This window comes from Protopterus annectens, chromosome 6.part0 (genome assembly GCF_019279795.1).
Source record: "Protopterus annectens isolate FY-2018-M chromosome 6.part0, PAN1.0, whole genome shotgun sequence".
Lineage (NCBI taxonomy): Eukaryota > Metazoa > Chordata > Ceratodontiformes > Protopteridae > Protopterus > Protopterus annectens.
Genome location: NC_056737.1, coordinates 1,041,210,460 through 1,041,232,711, shown reverse-complemented (window position 1 = coordinate 1,041,232,711; position 22,252 = coordinate 1,041,210,460). Strand labels below are relative to the sequence as shown.

At 40.4% G+C, this 22,252-nt stretch overlaps 1 protein-coding gene across 1 annotated transcript in view; it reads right to left on the bottom strand.

Moving 5' to 3' along the window:
• The window catches only part of SLC24A4 (solute carrier family 24 member 4), a 1,237,943-nt gene that overhangs the window by 757,889 nt on the left and 457,802 nt on the right, over positions 1-22,252 (bottom strand). Inside the window, exon 10 of the mRNA XM_044074649.1 lies at positions 3,111-3,261. Coding sequence (XP_043930584.1) covers positions 3,111-3,261 — 151 coding nt within the window. The remainder of the gene's footprint in view (positions 1-3,110; positions 3,262-22,252) is intronic.

Genomic DNA, 22,252 nt, shown 5'->3' with positions numbered 1-22,252 from the left:
GAAGCAACAGAGAAATGTCAAAACTTCCTGAAAAGGGCATGAACTAGAATATGGAGATGAGCATCCTTGATATCCAGACACCCCAAATAAGCCTGAGGGAGCAGAACAGGGAACAAAGTCTGAAGGAACAACATTCAACAGGAAGGCACCTTCAGAAAAGTGGTTAGATGAGCTAGAGGTCTAGAACTGGTCTCCAAGTACCCTCTTTCCTGGGCACTAGAAACATCCTGGAGTAACCCCCCCCCTCCCTTTTCAGACACAGGCACCTCTTGAATAGTACCATGAGGCAAAAGATCCCGAAGCACCTCTGGAAAGAAAGAGTTGTTACTGAGGGGGGCTGAGGAATACCCATTAAATGGGGAAGGAATTTCCAGACCATGAAATACCTCTGGCAAATAATGGACAAAAGCCAGGAATCCCAAGTAATCTGCAGCGAAACTGAGAGAGAAAGGAAGAGAAAAGTGACTGGGAAGAACAGGAGAGTCAGACAGCACCTGGTTTATCTGAAAAGGAGACTTCTGAGACACACAAGTCTGAGTAGCTTTAGCAGGAGGAGCCCACTTAGCACCCTTTTTACCCTTAGGAGGAAGGCAAGTTCGCCCGTGAACAAATACTGACTTACTGGGGTATTTTTTCTGGAGTTTAGGCACAGGAGAACAACACGTTTAAGCTTCTGTAAAACCTTACCCCTGTTCTGAAAGGACTTAAAGCAGCAGCACCACCAAAAAAGTGCCAAGCAAGAGGGGCATCCATCAACTTAGCCTTAATATCATCCAGCAAAGGTTGAAGCTGAAGCCAGGAATACCTCATCACTGACCCAAAGGCAGCAGCCCTAGAATATGCATCTGCTGCATCATAACTTCATTGAATGACAAACCACCTGGGAAGGAAGTCACTAACAGGGAAAGGCCAGAAGTCTTGCCCTCAAAGTCTGGAAGGTCAACAATAACCTGACAAGCCAGGGATAAGACAGCCACCCAAATACCTGGACATATGGGTCGGATAAACAGTCATAAAAGCAAAGGTGGCAGAAGTATAAACTTTCTTGCCTAGCCTTTCCATGGTACTATTACTTTTATCAAAGGGCAATAACTTGGGAGAATGAAGCAAGTGAAAGGGCTTTACAGAGGCTACAGACACCACTAGGTGATTAGCAGATGAGCATTTGTACAAAAATTTAGTCCTCAAGCACCTTGTAGAATCCATCAGGTTTTTTGGAAATCGGGCTGAGAGTCTGAAGCCTTAGAATCATTAGAAAATGCAGCTAAGTAAAGCAGCCAAAACAGGAGGAACAGGAGAAGGCCCAGGAGAATTCATCTGCAGCAACTCATAGTACCTTTTTGTACCTCAGAAACATTAGTGCAATCCCATTTAAAGAACACCATCATCCTCAAGACTGTATCCCAAAAAGAAATCTTTTCAAAGGGAGTATCTGGACTAGTAGACTCCTCTTCCTCTGAGCAATAATCCAAAAAAGAGGGAATCTGAGAAGAGTAAGCAAGGGATTCCTCATCTGAATCCACCTCTTCCTCAGAAGAATCCTGTTCCCTGTGGCTTTTAAGGGGAGTAGAGAACCAATGGAGGCTGGAACAGCAACTCCCTGAGGAGGTTTCAATGCCATCACAGCACCTTGACTAAAAGACTGCTGCTCACTTTGAAGGTCCTTTGGAGCAGGAGTAACGTTGTTTAGTCTTTTGCTTTTTCTTCAATGGGATGTCCGCCTTATAAAATGTGGGAGGCTCTGACTCAGGACTGCATTCAATGATGGTAGTTGGGACTTCTCTGACTAATATCTGTGGAACAACCCTAGGCCCCTAAAAGATAATCAGGCTTACTCCCCTCCCCCCCCGAGCATCTGAAGTGGAGGTCTGCAATGCCTCCTTGAATATGCTTAAAGTCAGATCCCCATTGACCTCCAACCAGGTCACAGCAGCAGAATCCAAAGATAAAATTAGCCGAACCTCCGGGCATTCATTCACCGCAGGAGAGATGTCTGGCAGAGGCTGAACATCAGAAGATTCCAGCCCAGGCTTCTTGGCCTTCTTCACAGACAGCTGTCCCTCAGAGCGAGAGGTTCCCTCCATCTTATATTTCGCAAGAACCTGAAGACAGTGATTCTCAAGATAAAGCTCTAAAGAAGAGAGTCTACGACACAGGGTCTTGGGTATAAATGCCTGACAGATGGAACAGGATATATGGTGCACCAAGTCAAAGAGACCGTCTGTGGTAGTCTTTATGGGGAATCTGTCTTCTATATGGGCCTTTACCCTTCTTGGATGACATGAAACACCACAAGCAACAAAAAGAGGAGATAAGTAAAAAGGAACCCCAATGGGGCACTTATCTGCAACAACTCTGTGAAACCAGCAATGGAACAGATGCATTCAAACCAACAAGGGATGGCATTCGGACTGGTGGAAAAGTTCTGAGGATGGCACATCCGGACGTCACCTTGATAGTCTATGCTATGCAAGCAGCACAAGTGTGATATATGGTGTACCTTATAGCAATCTAAGGCTTTGGTATACTGGCTGGAAATCAGGTCACCCTTGTCAGGGGATCCCTAATGTTATGAATAGGCCACGCTTGTCAGGGGATCCCTAACGTTATGAATACTGATCAGGCCACCCTTGGCAGGGGATCCCTAATGTTATGAATACTGATCAGGCCACCCTTGGCAGGGGATCCCTAATGTTATGAATACTGATCAGGCCACCCTTGGCAGGGGATCGCTAACGTTATGAATACTGATCAGGCCACCCTTGGCAGGGGATCCCTAACGTTATGAATACTGATCAGGCCACCCTTGGCAGGGGATCCCTAATGTTATGAATACTGATCAGGCCACCCTTGTCAGGGGATCCCTAATGTTATGAATACTGAAACAGTGAAATGGAAGGACATCATACAAATTAGGTTAAATGACGCTGTTAGGACTAACAGGGAAGTATTAATGTTTCCTACAGCAAGGCCTTTTTACAAAAAGATTATCTCACAATCTTCTTCATTACCTAATCACAAAGATATTGAAATTAAATGAAAATCAGTCATTGTTAGAACACCGCAACACACACCTAGATAAACACATTACTGTTTCCAACAGCACTCACCTGGAACAGAAAATGGAGAGAAAAACTCACTCTCGCTTTCAGTCAGATCCTCTTGTTTGTCTACGGGGACTGTGCCATTTTCAATTTGTTCAAGTTTTTTCTCTGTGGATACTTTATCCATACCATTGGCAGAATGAACAAGTCTCTGGCGCTACACAAAGAAACAAAGGTGTTTTACTGCTTAAAATAAAAGTAGCTCACAGAGCTCAATTAAACTAAAAGCTATGGTGTTTCTGTGACAAAGTCAAGCCCAGGAAATGTAATGCTGAATGAATTATATATATATATATATTGTGTGTGTGTGTGAGATGGGGCAACTATGATAAAGTTATTCTCCTTCTGATTAATGTCCTAGTAATCATACGACTCAAAACCCTAGTGCAGAATAATTCTCGTTTATCTCAGCTGCTCTGAATGCACCAGGCAAGTAAGATTCTTAACATTTCTAAAAATACAGATTCAAAACAGCTTGGTTTGTTTACAGATCTGGTATGCCATCTTCCTTAGAATATATTAAAAATCTCAGAGTTTGAGTGCTATGCCTTAATCATGGTCTACCAAACACTTACAATCTCAAAGCTTACCTATCAAACAATGCCACACTTACAATCTCAAAGCTTACCTATCAAACAATGCCAAGCTATTAAGCTTTAATACTTCTTTTAGCCTAAAAGTAAGCAGTAAGAATGCACTTTTCATGCTCATCAGGCAATGACATCCATGTGCAAAATATACACACATGACCATATGAATGGTCACATGCCAAGATATTAAAATAAAATACCAACAGGTTACCATTTTTGTCCTGCTTAACAGGACTTCATGAAACAAAAACATACAGATTCAATTAAAAACAAAAATATGAACATGTCCACTTACCACAATTACAATCACCAGCTTCATTTAAGGTGGGTTAAATCAGACCACTTTCAAGTATCTTTCTATTTTTTAACACAGACTTCAAGAAACTTTCCTCATTCAATTCTGCCTAAGCAGTTGCTGCTGTTACCTGTCAACATACCTCCTTTAGAGACAAATCCACCAGATATACTTTTAATACACTTTTTCAAATACAAAAAAAAAAAAAAAACATTTTAATGTGCATTACATTTAGTGGAATGTCTGTATAAAGCGCTAAACTCTTATTTATGCTTAAAAGAGCAAGGATGGTCTTAGACTCACAAAAATAACTTCCTTCTTGTCCTCCTTAAATGAACACCATGCAGATGTCACATGGTGCCACATGCACCATCCTGTGCTTACATGAATGTAGTGCAGGTGTCACATGGTGCCGCATGCACCATCCTGTACTTATATGAATGCCGTGCAGGTGTCACATGGTGCCGCATGCACCATCCTGTGCTTACATGAAAGCCGTGCAGATGTCACATGGTGCCGCATGCACCATCCTATGCTTACATGAATGCCATGCAGGTGTCACATGGTGCCGCATGCACCATCCTGCGCTTACATGAATGCCATGCAGGTGCCACATGCACTATCCTGTGCTTACATGAATGCCGTGCAGGGGTCACATGTTGCCGCATGCACCATCCGGTGCTTACATGAATGCCGTGCAGATGTCACATGGTGCCACATGCACCATCCTGTGCTTACATGAATGCCGTGCAGGTGTCATATGGTGCCACATGCACCATCCTGTGCTTACATGAATGCCATGCAGGTGTCACATGGTGCCGCATACACCATCCTGTGCTCGTAATCCATTCCTTGTTACTCAACATTGAGACATGCATGCATGGTTGAGACAGACACAATAGGACACGGTTTCTACAACCAGCTAAATGGATAATTTACTACTCATCTCCTGAGGAAAGGACTATGTTGGGGCTTTTTCTATGAAAGTGGATAAGGAAAGAGTTACTGGTGTTATGGATTCCAAGCAATATAGACACTGTTTCAAAATGTTTCCTAAGGAAAAAAAACTTCATTGAATCTACAAACTATAAACGGTTACAAGCTTATAATTGTATTGCTATGGTTTTATATGAATTGTTTAAGAAAGGTGCTTTAAATTAAGGCATTTTTATGCTCTGCATTGTTTGTAATCCCCCCCCCCCCATTAGGTTTGGCATACCACAAGTACATGTGAATGGTGTTACCCATGCTGGCCAAATACTGGAAGAAAACTTACAGCCACTTTTAAATACCTTCTCTCATTGAAGGATTCAGCAGATTTTAGTAGTAAATTTAGAATCCATTGTAAAGAATGCTGGTATATGGTGACATAATATTAAGTCACTATATAATGTGGTACCATTAAGATAGAGTATACCTAAAGTAAAAAAAAAAAAAAAAAAAATTTTTGGTAATTGAAAGACAAGGATGAACAAAATTTTATAGGATACAATCTCATGTTAATTTTAGATATTATACTTACCAACAGACACGGAGAATTTCCCTACACCTGAAAACATGCTTATTGTACATTAGAACTCTAAACATTTTTAATTAATAATGTTTTAAGATATGAAAGAGTGAAGAGCAGTTGGTGATGGAATACACTACATTTATAAAATACACTACATTTATAAAATACTATTACATTTTTTTACATTTTATGGTTAATTCATCTAAGTATGCAATTCACTTTTTGGATGCAGAGGTTTATAAGGCTTCCACAGCAGTTTTAGGCACTAGTCTATACAGGAAAGGGCTATTATAGCAGATTATTAAGATTCATGTCTATTCAAAGGCAGTTCTGGTGAACACAAAAAGTTCAAATAGCAGTTTGCCAAAACCACCTTAAAAGGCTTTTTTGTGTAGGGGGCAAGCCCATGCACCCCCTAGAATTTTATATTATATATGTGCGTGTGTAATATATATCTATATATATATATATATATATATATATATATATATATATATATATATATATATATATGTGTGTGTGGGTGTGTCTACTTCACCTAAAGCTCATTTGCCTGACATTCATTTCACAGAGACCAAATCACCTAAAACTCATTTCAGTGAGCACTGTAAGGAAAGTAAAAGGTATATGTCCTTCCTCCCCCCCCCCACTGTACGGTAACCCTGGAGTTAGTATATATAGTTGGGAGGGGGGCATAACTCCAACCAAACCAGAGGATATAAAATCAAACTAGGTGGGGGGGCTGTGCCCACCTGACTATTAGATATATATATATATATAAAAGCACTTTATAATCGCAAAATAATGAAATGTCAAATTTCAGTATCGAGACTATAAAGCCGAATGTTTACAATAGCGAAAGTTCAGAATCACAAATTCGAATATCTCAAATTTGTGGTTATGGCCTTATGCTACGTAATGTCCGGGATTGTGTGTTGATGGTGCCCGGTGCTGTGTGTGGATCTAGGTGTTGTCAGGTGAGTGAGTATTTGGTTTTGAGTGGGAGTTAGAGTGTATGCGAGTGTGCTGATATGTTTGATATGTGTGTGTGAGGGACTGGAGAATGTGCGTGTGTGAGTTTGCTTTTGTTTCCTGTTTGTGCGATCTCGGACTTAGTATATATATATATATATATATATATATATATACATATATATATATAAATAGGGGGTGTGTGGGGGGCTTGCCCCCCACATGGGGGGTGCAGCAGGGAGGCTTGCACCCCTGGTTATGTGTGTATGAGTTGTGTGTGCGCAGTTTTGTTTTTGTTGTGATATGGGTGTTGTGGTTTATGTATGGTGTAGTGTGTGTGATTTGTTCGGTGTTTTGAATTTCGCGGTTTTGGGTTCGGGGTTTTGTTGTTTTGTGGATTCGGTTTCATGGTCTTGAGATACTGAAATTCAATATATATATATATATATATATATATATATATATATACACATACACACACACACACACACACACACACACACACACACACACTAACTCCAGGGTCACATTACAGTGGGGAAAAGGACATATACCTTTTACTTGCTTTACAGTTCTCTACACACTGCCAGTACTAATTGTCAATGAAATGAGTTTTAAGTGAAATGAACTTTAGGTGATTTGGTCTCTCTGAAATCATTGTCAGGCAAATGAGCTTTAGGTGAAGTGAAGTAGACCCATATTTTATTTAAATATATATATATATATATATATATATATATATATATATATATAAAAAACTCCAAAGTCGCACAACAATGGAGAAAAAGGCAATTTCCACTTTGACAGAAGTGGTTTTAGTGAACTGCATTTGATTTCTTTGAGTTTGCCAAAACTACCTGTGACAAGATGAAACGTTACCACATATGTCATTGGCAGAGTGGACATCGTATTGATATAAAGATCGGGATTTTCAGGAGCCAACCTATTAAAGTACATTAACAGAAAAAGGTGAATATAATGTAAAGCTGAATGAATTAGTGAATGTTTAGAAAGACAGCACTGAAAAGTTGTAGTAGGTGGAGTTTTCAAAAGCAAAGGAGGAGGTCAAAGAGTATGGACCTATGTTACCGAACAAAACAAGTGAGGGTGTGAGAAAAGAAGACTGATGGCAAAAGAATTACAAGGATGAGAATATATTTTAATGTAAATATGGGAGAAATAAAGGTTACTATGAATTGGAATGTTCTGAATATTAGTGATGTTATTTCCAAATGTATAACTGAGATCTTTATTTTATTTTCTGGGGTCAAGAGTTATGACCTAAAAGGAAATGTTGAAAAAATATAGTATTAATGTAAAATCATTCAGTAGGACTAGCAAAGGCAATTTATGCATTAGGGGATTACAAATACTGTCACTTTATGGAAAGTGACCACTATTTTACAAATTCAAGAACAGAATTTGTCTATAACAATGCTGGAATAGATGCTTGCTATGCTGGCCAAGGTAATTAATCCAACATAGGCACACTCACAGACACGCGCACGAGTGTATTACAAGATATTATGACACCGACCAACATAATACTTCAATCTCATCTATAACTTACCCCAACGTAAAAAGCATTAAAACATATCACAAATATAAACAGTATGGTTGCATTTGTGATCATAAATACCACTGCACCAGAAAACAAAGAATAAGCATTCGACATATACACACATCATGTACAGCTGCAATACAGATTACACTGTGAAGCTAATGTAAAAATTAAAAAAGCATTCACCCTAAGGTGAACATAACTGTACCAAGGAAAGTAAGCCTACCAAACACACCTAACCTATTTTATTTTTTATTTTACATTTGTTAACCAGGATGGTCCGACTGGACACAGGTCAATTTTCAGTGGAGGCCTGGGGAGAAAAGCTCCACAGTAAGTACAATTTTACAGAATGTTAAAATACAGTATACAGCAGAAGACATAAGACCTATGGATACAGGAAAAATAGTTATACATGGTTAATAACAAAGTATACAAAATCAATCAGCATTAGAAGAAGACCTAGTCTAATATATATTACAGTAGGTATATTAGAAAGTGAGGTATACAAGTGGAATAATTTGAGGACTTATGTAATACATGAGCATATCCACTTATTCTGTGTGTTCTGAGGTTTTTAAAATGAGAAGAGGTAGAGGCAGAAATCAGAGCAGAAGGGAGATTATTCCAGGTTCTAGCTATGGAGTGGGAGGACAGTGCTTTTCCTGCAGTATTGTTAGCCCTAGAGATACAGAGGAGGGGTCTGCCAAAAGATCAGAGAGGACGATTTGTATTATAGTGCGTGAGAAGTTGGCCTAGTGGAGGTTTTTTTTCTGCATGCGTTACCACATTGTAGGCAATGGCCAATTGGTGATAGGTTAGTAACTGGGGAAGTTCCCTTAGAGCCTGGCAATGGTGGGTTCTAAAGGTGGAGTTGTTTGCAAACTTGGGGATTTTATTATAACATAATTCAAATCTGGCAAGGTCAAGTTTTCTAAGCTGGGTACGAATTGGAGCAGCATACATTAGGGTAGACAAGAGGTGAGTTTGGGCTAGTGTAATCAGTGCTTGTTTCGAGAGGGATTTCCTGTGCCTATATAGTTCCCTTTTTTTAATGGACTTTTGATAGTTTGTGAAATGTGGATGTCGAAGTGCAGATTTGTATCAATGTCAATGCCTAGGAGATTGATATGGTCAGAAGGAGAGATAATAGTGAAGGATAGAGGGGTGGAAATAGTTTTGTTGGGGGTGAAAAGTAGTAATTTGGTTTTATTAGGGTTTAGGATAAGCTGGATCTAAGTGATCCAACTTTCCAGAGCTAAAGGATTCCTGGGCAAGTTGTTGTAGGGTGTGAAGTGATTGAGCTGAACAGATAATAGTTGTATTGTCAGTTTATTGTAAGTGACGCATGCTGTGGTGGTGGTATGGAGATTATTGGTAAATATGGAGAAAAGAAGTGGGCCTAATATGGAGCCTTGTGGTACACCTATGGTAGTTGGGAGCAAGGAGGATAGTACACTTTGCCACTGGACAGATTGTTGCCTATTTGACAGATAGCTTTTAAACCAGGCTATAGTGGAAGGGGCAAAGGATATGAGAAGTCAGGGTGTCTAGTAGTAAGTAATGTGATACCATGCCAAATGCTTTGGAGAGGTCTAGAAATATTGCAGACACAAAGTTACCATTATTTCTAAGTTGGTTGATCAGATTGGTGAAAGAGAGAAGAGCAGTGGTGGTGTTATCGGAAGCCATGCTGTATGGGGGACAGGAGATGGTGAGAGTTTAGGAATTGTGTCACATGAGAATGTATACATTTCTCTGGTATTTTAGATAAGGGGGTAGGAATGGCAATGGGGTGATAATTTGAGTATTCGTAAGAGTTTCCGCCTTTATGTAGTGGAATAATGTACAATACCTTCCATAACTGTGGGACATATGCTTCTTGTATGGAGTGATTGATAAGAATAGAAATAGGGGAGGATAAGGATTCAGCAGCTATTTTTAGGAAGTCGGCTGGTAGATTGTCAGCGGCAAGGGTGGTATGTTTCAGTTTTAGGAGGTGCTTTTTAATTGTTGAGGTGGGAACAGGTGAGAGCGTAAAGGATGGGATGATGTCAAGGCATATGGTTGGGTTATATGTAGGGCTGTTTTTGGATAGTTGGGAGGATAGTGTTAAGATGGATTCTATGAAGTGGTGATTGAACTGGGATGCGATGTCCTTGTTGTCATTCGTGGAGTTGGGAGTGGTAGTTTTGCCTGGTTTTGAGAGAGCATTAATGGCATGGCAAAACCTTTAGGGATCTTTTGAATGTTTATTTTGGATATTGAGGAAGTAATTTTGTCTATCAAGTTTAGTTTGTCTCTTGGCGCGATTTCTAAGTTGTAGGCAACTTTGTTTGGCTAGGGTAGTATTGTATTTCTTCCATATTCTCCAAGCCTTATCCTTTGACTTTAGAAGGGCTCTAGTTTCCCTAGTTAGCCATGGTGCATAGTTTGCCTTAGCTCTTATTTTCCTAATTGGTGCAAGTCTACCAAGGATACTGATGAAAATATTGTTGAAGTAGTCAATGGCTTGGTCTAGATTTAGGGTTAGTAGTGGTTTCCAGTTACTATGTTTTAAAATACTGTTTAGTTCTTGTATATTTAGTTTACGATCATCTCTGATCTGTCTAAAAACAATGGGTCTGGCTATGTTGGTACGTTTCCACAGGAGAAAAGTGGGGAGATGGTCACTAAGACCATCAGGAATGCATCCTGACAGTTTTGTTTGGGGCAGTTAACTAGTGTCCAATCTAGAATAGACTGTTTGTGGGGGGGTTTTGTCGATTCTAGTGGGTTCTTGGATAAGCTGGGTAAAACTGTAAATATTAATATGGTTAGTGGGGTTGTTAGAGGTACAGGTTGACCAATCAGTGTTCAGGTCACCTAGTAAAATGGTTTCTTGGGGGAGAATATCTGCGGCACATTGTAACATTTCTTCAATGATGGGAGAGTTATTACCTGGGGGAATATAACAGCAGAGAATGATAGTTTGTGTGTCATTTACGATTAGGGTTAAACCTAAGGTTTTGGCATTATGAAGTTTAGGTATGAGGGTTTGTAGAGGTTTGATGTTGATTGTAGTTTTGTAGAGGATAACAACTCGACCTCCCTTTAACCTCTACAGTTAAACCACCTCAAGATAAATGAGAACTTCCAAATGTACACTTACTTGCAAAATCACATATCCCACCCCTTCTGCACAAATATTTTAAATGCTTCTTTTTATTGGGGGGCTCTGCCCACTCATTCCCTCCAGAACTTGTATGATTCTATAGTCACACAATTACGAATAAGGAAAATGCAGCAAATTACACTATAGCGGACCGTGAATGTTCAACTACAGCACAATTCTAATAAACCAGTGACAAGTTTCACACCAAAATCTGCATGTGACTAAATGAATCTTCAACAAAAGGTAAGGAACCCACAATGTGTGTGTGTATTCATGTGTGCATAGCCCACATAAATATGTAAGACTAGCACAGTAGCTCCATCAGATGGAAATAGTGCTGTTCAAAGTTAACAATCCTTGGGTAAATCACAGTGGCGGCTGGTTACTTCAAAACAAAGGGGGGCTGCAGGAGACAGCTGAATGGGTAGGGTCAATGGGAAGGGGTGTGGCCAACCAGAAAGGGGAGGAGCTATGCTCAAAACCACAAAATCTAACTAAATACGTTGCCCTGGGTGCCAAACTGTCATTATGAGAGTCCAGTCAAGACAAAATGAAGTGTAAGAGAAAAAAAATATTTCAATGCAGTGACTGCATGACAGCTTGCTTAATATCTAGATGGAAACAAAAAGGTTGTGAGGCATGAAAAAATTAATTACTTTTTAAATACATTACTGGAATGCCAGTCAAAATAAAGTATAAGAAAAACAAGCATCACTCAACTCATACCACTTCTCTTTGCACTGCAGGTCTAATTATAATTTATATTCTGCTTTATTAAAGTACCAAGTAACATGCTGAAAGTAGCAATCTCTGTGATACCCCCACGTGTAAAAATGTTTCTTATCCAAATATGACCTGCTGCCTGACAACTATCTACTTGTTTCATGGGGAAAACACGATCAAAGTAAAAATGAAAAGCTTACAAGAAACAAGCTCAAGATACATTGCTTAAAGGATTACTGTACAGGTTATGGACCACACATGATTGGCATTCTGTTTAGTTTACGGGTAAAGCCTGCAGAGATGACTGAAGTCTCCAACAAGTGTAATGAGCTTCTTAAAATAATGTAATCCTGTCCTTTATTACAAATACTGTCATATGCATTTCAGTACCCAAGGCTTATACATTATCTAGTTAAGTATTCTCTACATGGCAACAGAAAGGCTTTCAATGTTGGAAATTCTTTAACAGTATGCTTATTAAAGCTTACTTGCATCTTATGATCTCAGACAAGCTTACCTGATGGTCATTAAAGCATTGCTACTTAAACACAGAGCAACAGGCACTTTGAGAAATAAGCATAAATCAACAGTACAAAAATATGACAGAAACCAGACCATTCTGCAAAATCAAGGACAGGTGAAAAGCCACTGTCGTACTTGCGTCTACCTTGGATGGGGGAATACTCTGCACATTTACACTGCATAACTGCTCCTTGCCTTGTTTGAACACATCCAGAGTCACTACATGGGGGAGTGGGGGTGCAACAAGTATGTCACAATTTGAAATGTCTCTGGCTGACTATGATGGCCCTGACACATTTATCATACCTCTCAACCTCAGAGCAAGAAATCTGGACAAAGCCATACATAGAAGTGGGACAAAGGCCCAAAAATAAGGACAAATTTTAAATATTGCTCTTATAAACTTAGAAAGATAATAGAATAGTAGGTCTTGCATTAGTATGAATTTTCTGAAGGGTATGAAATGTAAAACTCAAATGTCTGTCATTATTTTCTAACTTCAGTCTTTAATGATTTATCATTAATTTGCCAAAACAACACAATTTTATGAAAAATGGACCAAAAATGTGATGCAAAAATATAAAATAGCCACACAATACATCTGGGAACCTGTCAAAGAAGGGACGCCTTTTTAATATTAGCACTGCTAACTTGAGCGGCTGACAAAATAAAAGAATCTACATGCATTTCTAAAATAAAAGTAATCTATAACTCTGATTATTACAGTTATTTCTTAATTGCAAACCCTCAACGTTTTCTTCCAAAATTGCTATTTTGCAATAGGGATTATTAGGGGAAGAGCAACATTTTGAGCCAAAATCGGGGACAGTTGAGAGGTTTGGCTATGCCTAATTCTATAAAACAATTTATTTGCATATACCTCTCAACCTGTTAATGCAATAAATCTGGACAAGGCCAAATATATTAGGGGAACATATAAACAGTACTAAAAATTGCTCTTGTATAAACTGAGACAGTTGATAGAATAACAGGTCTTACTTTAGCATGCATTTTTCTGAAGTTTATGAAGTCAAACTCAGTGTCATTATTTAGTGACTTAATTCCTAAATGATTTGCCAGAAAACCACAAATTTTATGAGGAACAAACCAAAAATAAGAAGCCAAAATATATTCATTCTGTGAAAATCTGGCCATTTGGGAGGTATAGTTCAGCCAGGGCTGTCTGAGTTTGCCACCCTTCCCCATGACTAAATCATGGTCGAATGGAGCCTCCCCCCCCTGCAGTCATTCCAATGAACCATTACTTGGCTATTTCACCCCATTTACCATAAACACTAATGTGCATACTGCTTTACTTCAATGATGATTTGGACTTCATTTGAAAGTTTTATTGTGCATTTTACAGCGCAAACACTAAGACATCTGCTAAACAAAGCAAAGCAGTCTCACAATGAAAACAGGCTTAGCATTAAAACTTCTCTGCCCTTGAAACTCACATTCATTGAAACAGCATTGAAACCCACATTCAAAGAAAATGCATTTTGTCAGTGACAAATAAAGATTAACTTTGGGCTGTTTTCAAATCATAGGCCCCTTGCACATGAAACATACATTTGCTCTTTGATACACCTTCATGATTGTACTAAATTATATTCCTTGTACAATACAGTACAGTTGTTAGACGGTGTTTAAAATGTATTGTTTTGAACATTTTTCCAGTAAACAATGAAACAAAATGCATGCACCAATAATGACAAAACTTCCCAGTTCAGAGCATTTTCATCATAAAAGTCTATTCAAACTTCTACAGTCCACCATTATCAGTAAATATGCACAATCTCTGAAGTAAAAGTCATCTAAATAATTCCACATTAAAGAAATCTGTAACTAATGAAGAGGTTGATGCTAGCAAACACCTTTATATTTCATGGTTTCATCTACAAAATGAGTGCCTGCTGCCCTTGAGGAATACATTGCACATGTTGCATTAAAAAAAGTGATAAGCTAGTAATATTGCAATAGGGAATGCATGGCAAACTGATAACAGGTTCATATTTACTAGGTATCTTCGCCAAAAAGGACTGCTGCATCCACCCCCTTTACAACACAGTACAGTATCAGCAATGCATCTACCTACACACACACACTCTCCCTACCTGTTAATCTGCTAACACAAATCCTCTATAAGTCCCTTGCAGCAGCTAAAAGCCTGTGACGATCCATCCATATAGAAAACCCGCGACAACGAGCTGTACAATCCAGCAAGCAAGTCCTTCCCCTTCCGTGCTGTGATGCTCCTTCCTGCGAGAGCACCAGCTGCGGACGTTGCAGTCCAATCCCATTCCTATCTATGCAGTTGTAACTGCATAGACTTCTGGGGAATTTGCAAATTCAATGTTGTCTTCCCAATCCGGACTGCTGGTGAGATCATCTGGATTCTGTAAGCATGCTCCAGACTGGTTCACCTGCAGTCCGGATAGTGGGAAATGCCACAAGTGCACATGCACAACGGTCCATTAATTTTATTTTATTTTTGTTTTTGTTTTATTTCTGTTTATTTTACATTTTTACAGCTGGGGGGGGGCACCCCTGGGTAAATGGAGCTGCAGTGACCAAGTCCAGAAGTATGTCATGCACTAACCTCAGCATGTGCTTAAGTGTAAAATGTTGGTATCAAGAACATTGAACATTGCATACTTGTGATCTGAATTCCAGTTCTTTACCCTCCCTGTAAGTATTGCAATTGTTTACAGTTAAGACAATAAGAAATCTTAAGCATCGCATGCAAAGTGAAGGCAACCATATCTTTTATATGTTATAACACTCAAAATGCAGCCAAAGCTGGGTGCACTCCAGGTTATCCATCAAAGAATTCACAACTGTCACATTTGAGAGAGGTGCACCTACATACATCGATGTAATAAGTGCAGACCTCTTCTGAACCCAAAATGGAGTGCTGCCGCCCCCCTCCACCACAAGAAACTCTACAAACCAGAGTGTAAGTGGATAAGAAATGCATCATGCAAGCTACTGTCTGAGAGCAATCTCAAAAGTAGGAGAAAACCAGTTCAGAATAACTTCTGATTCCCCACAGTAAAAATGAAATACTCCCAACATGATACCAAGGTCAATCATATCAAATAGCTCAAAGATCAAAAATTAAAACTAACAGAGCTGTTGCCATCTTGCCAAGAGACCATCACTCATCACCCCTTTAAGATCAATTTTAATGCTCTCAGATTCTGACATCCAGACTGAAATGGGTCAGCAGTCATTCCTTGAGGTGTGACTCAAGATGGAGAAATACCACCCTCAACTTTTTCCTCAAGTTGTTTTATCAAGTGGGCTGGTTTGCAAGTCATTTAACCATAACACAGGCCACAAAGGGAATCCTAAATGCATTCTTTATGGGTGCATGCTTATACACTTTAGACACCTTGTGGCTGTGCTCTCTTGGCACCTACCATGGGAGGCATGCTATGCCTGACTCACTGAAAGTAGCCCTCTGGGCAGAAGCTGTACACAGAGATTCTCTCAACTTACCTGGGGATCTTGCTGAATGAGCTAAAGACTGCTGTAGGAATAGAAAAAGGATGAGACTGCAATTTATGCCCTCTCAGTAGTTCTGCACTGAATTGTGGCATTCTCTCTTTTGTACAAATTGCTAAAAATCCTAATACCCATGTAATATTAATTTTCTCTGTTTTAATATTGCTTTCTTTTGGTTTTGGTAGCCACATATTGTTTTAATGCATTTCTGTTTAGGTGTTTTTTGTGACAAAGATACTACGATGGGGTGATCTACATTCCCCCCCCCCTTCTTTTTTAAAGTCTTTGAGGGCATTTTACAGGGTATCATCAGTACAGAAATGAAATATTGTTTGCTGAACTGCCAAGGCATCAGAGAATGTAATCTTGGAAGGGCTCATATGTCCATATCAAACTTTTTTTCCCTTGGAGGAGCCTGGAATTGTCCATTAAAGTGCAACCAATCATAACATTTGCTTCAAGTCTACGCATCCCCCCCCCCCCCCATTTATTACAGCTACTCACCTGCTGACGCCAAAGCTGTAGCACAGTTGCAGCAAGACTTGTACAACACCCACCTTGGGAGTTTTTTTTTTTTTTTTTAATTTTTACATAGAATTATGTTGGCTGGAGGTACAGCCTTATGGCTTTTTCTTGTTTTGCTGATTGGGTCATTCCGACAAAGTTAGTTGGCCTCTTTTTCAGTGAAGATCCAAAGTGGTATTCATATTGAACAGAGAAATTTGGCCAGGGTACCAGGAATGTCTAGTTTGACGTTAAATGATACTGGAGTGATGATTCTATGAGGATGATTAAGAGGAAGGCAAGGGTCAGCAGTACGATGGTCCTATTATCAGACGTACTGGATGTTAATAATGAACTACTTTGCTTACATGGATTTGAGGACTCATAACCAGGTGATGATAATGCTTCACCCAGGGCTGAGGCAACAGATAAAGGACAACATTCCCTGACAGGAAATGATCTGAAGCAGAAACTGTTGACAGGAAAGCCGGTGTTCCAGGAAGAAATTACAGTGCATCAGACAAACCTGATACTGCCAAGCAGACACCAGACCACAAAGATGGATGTGAATATACAACAGAATCCAGGGCCGCATTCTTATGCAGCAATTGTTGCAGACAGGGGGAAAGTGGTGACTAGGACAGTGCAGAACAAAAAACAACCAATGGTAAGAACTGAGGACATCAACTGATAAATATTTTATATGGAACATGTTGGTTAACCTTTAGGATTCAAAATCAGAGATATCAATTCCAAGACAAATCTAGGAATGGAATTTTTAAAAATGACTTGAACATTTTCCCTAGTAGAGGAATTTAATAGGAGGTAGAAAAAAATAAAATTATGTATGGAATGACTTTTCTATTAGGGGGGGTGGGGGGCAGTTAAAGAAAAATTCCTGTTTAATTAAGATCAGTCAAAATTCGGGAAGAAAAGACCATCAACCCAGAACAAGTAAAGTTGAGACTATGCAATAAGATTTGGATGGAAGACATTTATGGACTCAGGCATGGGACTTGGGGATTTTTCTAAAATATCAGGGATTCTAACCTGTACATGCATTGCGGTGGTATGGTGAAAGGGGAATGCCAAGGTATTTGGGTCAACCAAATGTGCTTTTTGTGTGAAATGATGAGAACTTGATGTTAGACTGCATCAATTATGTGGTATCCGGGCAAAACTTCAAACGCCCCTAAACCCCAAGAACAATGCTGCCTAACGGAACTGTTCACAGAAACCTTGTACAAGCATATTAAGAGCTGTACAGAGGCAGCTGTACCCAACGGGAATGACAAGAACCAACTCAAAAAAATGAGCCGCCAACCTGGTGGAATCGCATCAATGGGCTGCATAACAGAAGGAAGGAAATCATGGCAAAAATTAGGTGGTGCTGCAGGATAAAATGCACTCTCAAATTAAACAATCAACGCAAGAGGACTAAGTTCACCAAAGCCAAATTTAAGGTAAATTTGGCCTTCCTAGCCAGGACAACCAAAAAGGCATTTTTCAGCTACGTCCACAACCATAGAGGCAAAACAGAACTGTGTGTGGCACACATTGTTAATGGAGCCAGAAGATATAATAAACATACCTGCAAACAAATTCAGCTGTACTTTTATTCTTCACCCCAGACTCCTCCAGGAAATACCATCAAATACAATTCCCACAACTATTACTATGGTACAGGCTCTTAATAGTCTAAACCAAGAACACTCCATCAGCGGGCTCCCTTCTAAATAGCATGAAAATCTATCAGGCCTTCTGGAATCATTATTTAACCACAGCATCCAAACAGTCTATGCCTCATCAATGGAAAATAGCAAATGTCATCCTTTTACACAAAGCAGACCATCTACAGACCTTAAAAACTACAGATCGACGAGTCTCATATGGAAAGCCATGGAAAGAAAAATCATGGAACTAATCAATAAATACAGACAAGAAAACTCCAGACATTGGTCCCAACCTAGTCTGGCTTCATCAAGGTTAAGCCATGCCCACTCAACCTGGTAGACTTTTCAGAAAGTCCACAAAGCAATAGACAAGTGCAAAATGGCTCATACTGCCTACCTTGACCTGGCCAAGGAATTTGACAACACTACTCTAATGCATTGGTGACACACTCAAGAGGTTAGGTAAAAACCTTTTTATCACCAGATGGAACACCAGCTGGCTCATGGACAGGTCCCAGGTTAGAACTGGGGAGTCCATCTCTACAAAAAGGCCAGAGTCCCTAAGAAATCGGCCCTAGGATCACTCCTTTTTGGCATCAACTTCTCTAAAGTCAAGGCCACCATCAAGGACCTCTAGTTACCAAATTTGCAGAGAAGTGCAAATTAGTTGCAAAATTAGTTGCAGTCATAGTATCACTCACCAACACAAATGTTCTCCAAGAAGTGCTGACAGACAAATAACTGCTGTCAGAGCCAAGGACTAAAACTAAATAAGCAATGCATAATAGTATCTTTCAGGAAGTCAACCGCTCCTGGTAACTACCACACTGACAACACACCTCAAAGAGTTGACCCAGTAGTCAAGGACTTTGGGACATAGACAGTAATCATGCCTTTGACCATCACATTGCTACAGTAGTGAGGAAATAATTCTGTATTGTGCAGCTTACAGAGGTATGGCATTTAGGTCCAAGGAGGTCATTGTTCTACTGTATTCAGCACTCAGACCTGTCATTGACTACAGTGGATCCTTTGGTATGTACCTAACCAGGCACACCCAGACAACTGGAATGGCTAGAGAGGTTCCTCACTAAAAGAATAAAGGGTGTAAATAGTATGTCACATGCAGACCACCTCAAAGCCCTATCCCTATATCTCATCTCCTAAAGGCTGTTCAGGAGAGATCTACACCTGGCATTCAAGGCATTTGTCAGACCCCTACCGATGCACCTACATACCTGCAAAACAAATATCAGAATTACCCATTCTAAAGACAAACCTTGCCTGTGATATAAATGGGAGCTGCTGGGGAGCCAGGTATGTATCCCAGAGACTACCCCTTTTCCGGAACAGGCTCCCCATCCATGTGGGGCAGAGTTCCTCCCTAACCCAATTAAGTGCAACTTGGTCAACTGGATGAAGAAACGGAAACTCACCTCTGGTTTGGCAAGTATGTTTCTAATAGACACAGCCAGGCTGTAAATGGTTCCTCACCCCATCCCCTGCCTGTAAACGTTTCATTTTGCAAGCTCCTGAATACACTACTAGTAAGGGTACCAGAACTGGTCAGAGATTTGGCATACCAAGGGTCAGCTTCCGGTGATTTCTCCTGTCCACCTGGTGAATCTGGGCATACTGGGGCAATGCAGCAATTGCCTCATGTACACAGACAACCCTCTCCTCCTACCACTCAACACTACAACCTGTGAGAGATGCATTTACATAACCAAAATGGAAGCAAAGCTCTCTCCACCCAAGATTGTGCTAGACAGTCAAGAGGAGAAGGTTAACACCCACACTACACCTCAAGCAACACATAGCCCTTCTAAACCCACACCACCAACACCCACATATAGCAACACTAAATCCACATATGCAGAGGCCCTTAACTGTAACCTGCCCAAGCAACAAGGACCTCTGAAGCTGAAACGCAAACACCAATCACAACCAAAGTGTCACATAGTTCAAAACACCTGTGTGCCACCCAGCAACAGCCCCTAAGGCAAGACAATGTACCTAACACTTTAGTCATAGGTGACTCTATAGTCCGGCACACTGATGTCCCTCTCACCAGGTTGAACAAGGAGAAAATTACAGTCAGCTGCCTGTCGGGTGCCAGGATCCACCACATAATGCATGCACTCAAGTCACTCCACAACAAGTACAAATATGACTCTGTCATTGTCCATGTTGGAGTGAATGACTTGAGATGTACCTCCCTGGACTACATGAAGAGATATAGAAGAGCTCTCGGATCATGTGGCCCAGGCAGGTATGACCATAGCCCTGAGTAGCATCCTGCCTTTGCCCAGAATGATACCACAATATAAGGACAAAATGATTGACTTCAACAATTGGCTAAGCTTCTCGTGTTATTCAAAGGGGATCCAGTATCCGTCTGCCTGGGACGACATGATTGACAAACCACGATGCTTTGCCAGAGATGGTCTGCACCTGTCACCTCTGGGATGCAGGTTACTGGCTAAGGCTCTTGCCACCTCTATAGTGCCTTTTTTAGGCAAAGTTCAAAGAACAAAACCACCACCGTAACAGGTACAAGCATGCAAAATCTGAAGGTAATGATACTCAATGCTAGAAGTCTAAACCTCAAAATGCACTCTCTCGAGGCACTCCTAAAAATGGAGAACATCGATATCTGTGCAGTAACTGAGACCTGGTTCAAGGCTCCAGAGAGCACCCCTGCAATACCAGGCTACAACTCCTACCACACTTTTCGGCAACCAAAGCAGGACTGAAACACTAAAGGTGGAGGAGTGTCAATATTCACCAAGGATATTCGCACCACCAGGCTAGTTGCCCAACACAATGTGTCTGAAATTCTCCAGGTGCAACTAACACTAGGTAAGACTGCAATCCAAATTGTAGCTTGCTACAGATCCCCCACCATACCCAAAGATTCTCACCACCTTTCTAAACATACTGGAAAATATTAAGATAGAACCAAACACCCTAATACTGGGTGATTTTAACTACCCTGCCATTAACTGGGAAAGCTACTCATGTACCAACACCTTTGCCCAACGGTTCTTGGAATTCATAAATTCCAATGCCCTGGATCAATTAATCCATAGTCCCACCAGGGGCTCCAATATCCTAGATCTGGTCATTACCAACATGGGAAATTGATGCTCCACACCAGTGGTCACCCCCTCGTTAGTCATGTCTGACCATAAGCTAATCACCCTTAACATCCACATCCCACCCCCCAGTAAGGAAATCTCTATAAAAAACTTCTCCAAAGCCAACTTCATGCTACTCAAGTCAGAAGTGACAAACTTCATGACACCTATGCAGACGGGAGCTGAAAGTTCAACTGCTGAATCCTACACTAAGGCACTGTACAAGCACATCCACTCATGCATAAATCGTGCCATCCCAAATAGAACCAAGATGCTCTCATCCAAATAAAAGCCAATCTGGTGGTCCCTGCCATAAACAAACTTTACAACAAAAGGAAGAAACTGTTGCAGAAAAGAGGAAAATCCCAGGATGCAAAAAACTTCCTTACCAGCCTCAGTAAGAAACTGAGATCCCTCATAAAATCCTCCAAAGCTAGTTACGAAAATAAAATTGCCAAAGACAACAAGGCATTCTATAACTATGTCAAGAATCTAAATGGCAATGCTCAGATCTGCTCTGAGCTAAAACAGAATGGCATTAAATATACTGATCCCAAGGATATTGCCAATATCCTGGCAGATCGATTCAGTGCCAACTTCACCCCCCTCTCACCCCCTAAATGGCCCATCTCAATACCGGAAGATTGCCAAATTCCGGTAAGAACGGCCACACAGGTAAAAAAAGCACTCTCCAAAGCTAAGAATACAGCATCCATGGGACCAGATGACATCCCGGGCTGTGTACTACATGAACTACAATATGAACTGGCACCTCACCTAAGTGTCATGTTTAATCATAGCCTCACCTCAGGTTTCGTGCCCACTGAGTGTCGCACAGCTACAGTTATCCCACTCCACAAGGGGGGATCCACCTTGGATCCCGGAAACTACCGTCCCATCAGTCTGACAAGCCTTATCTGCAAGGCCATGGAGCGTATTATCATGGAACTTATAAACAAAGACATTGGCAACCTTCAAACACTGGACCCCA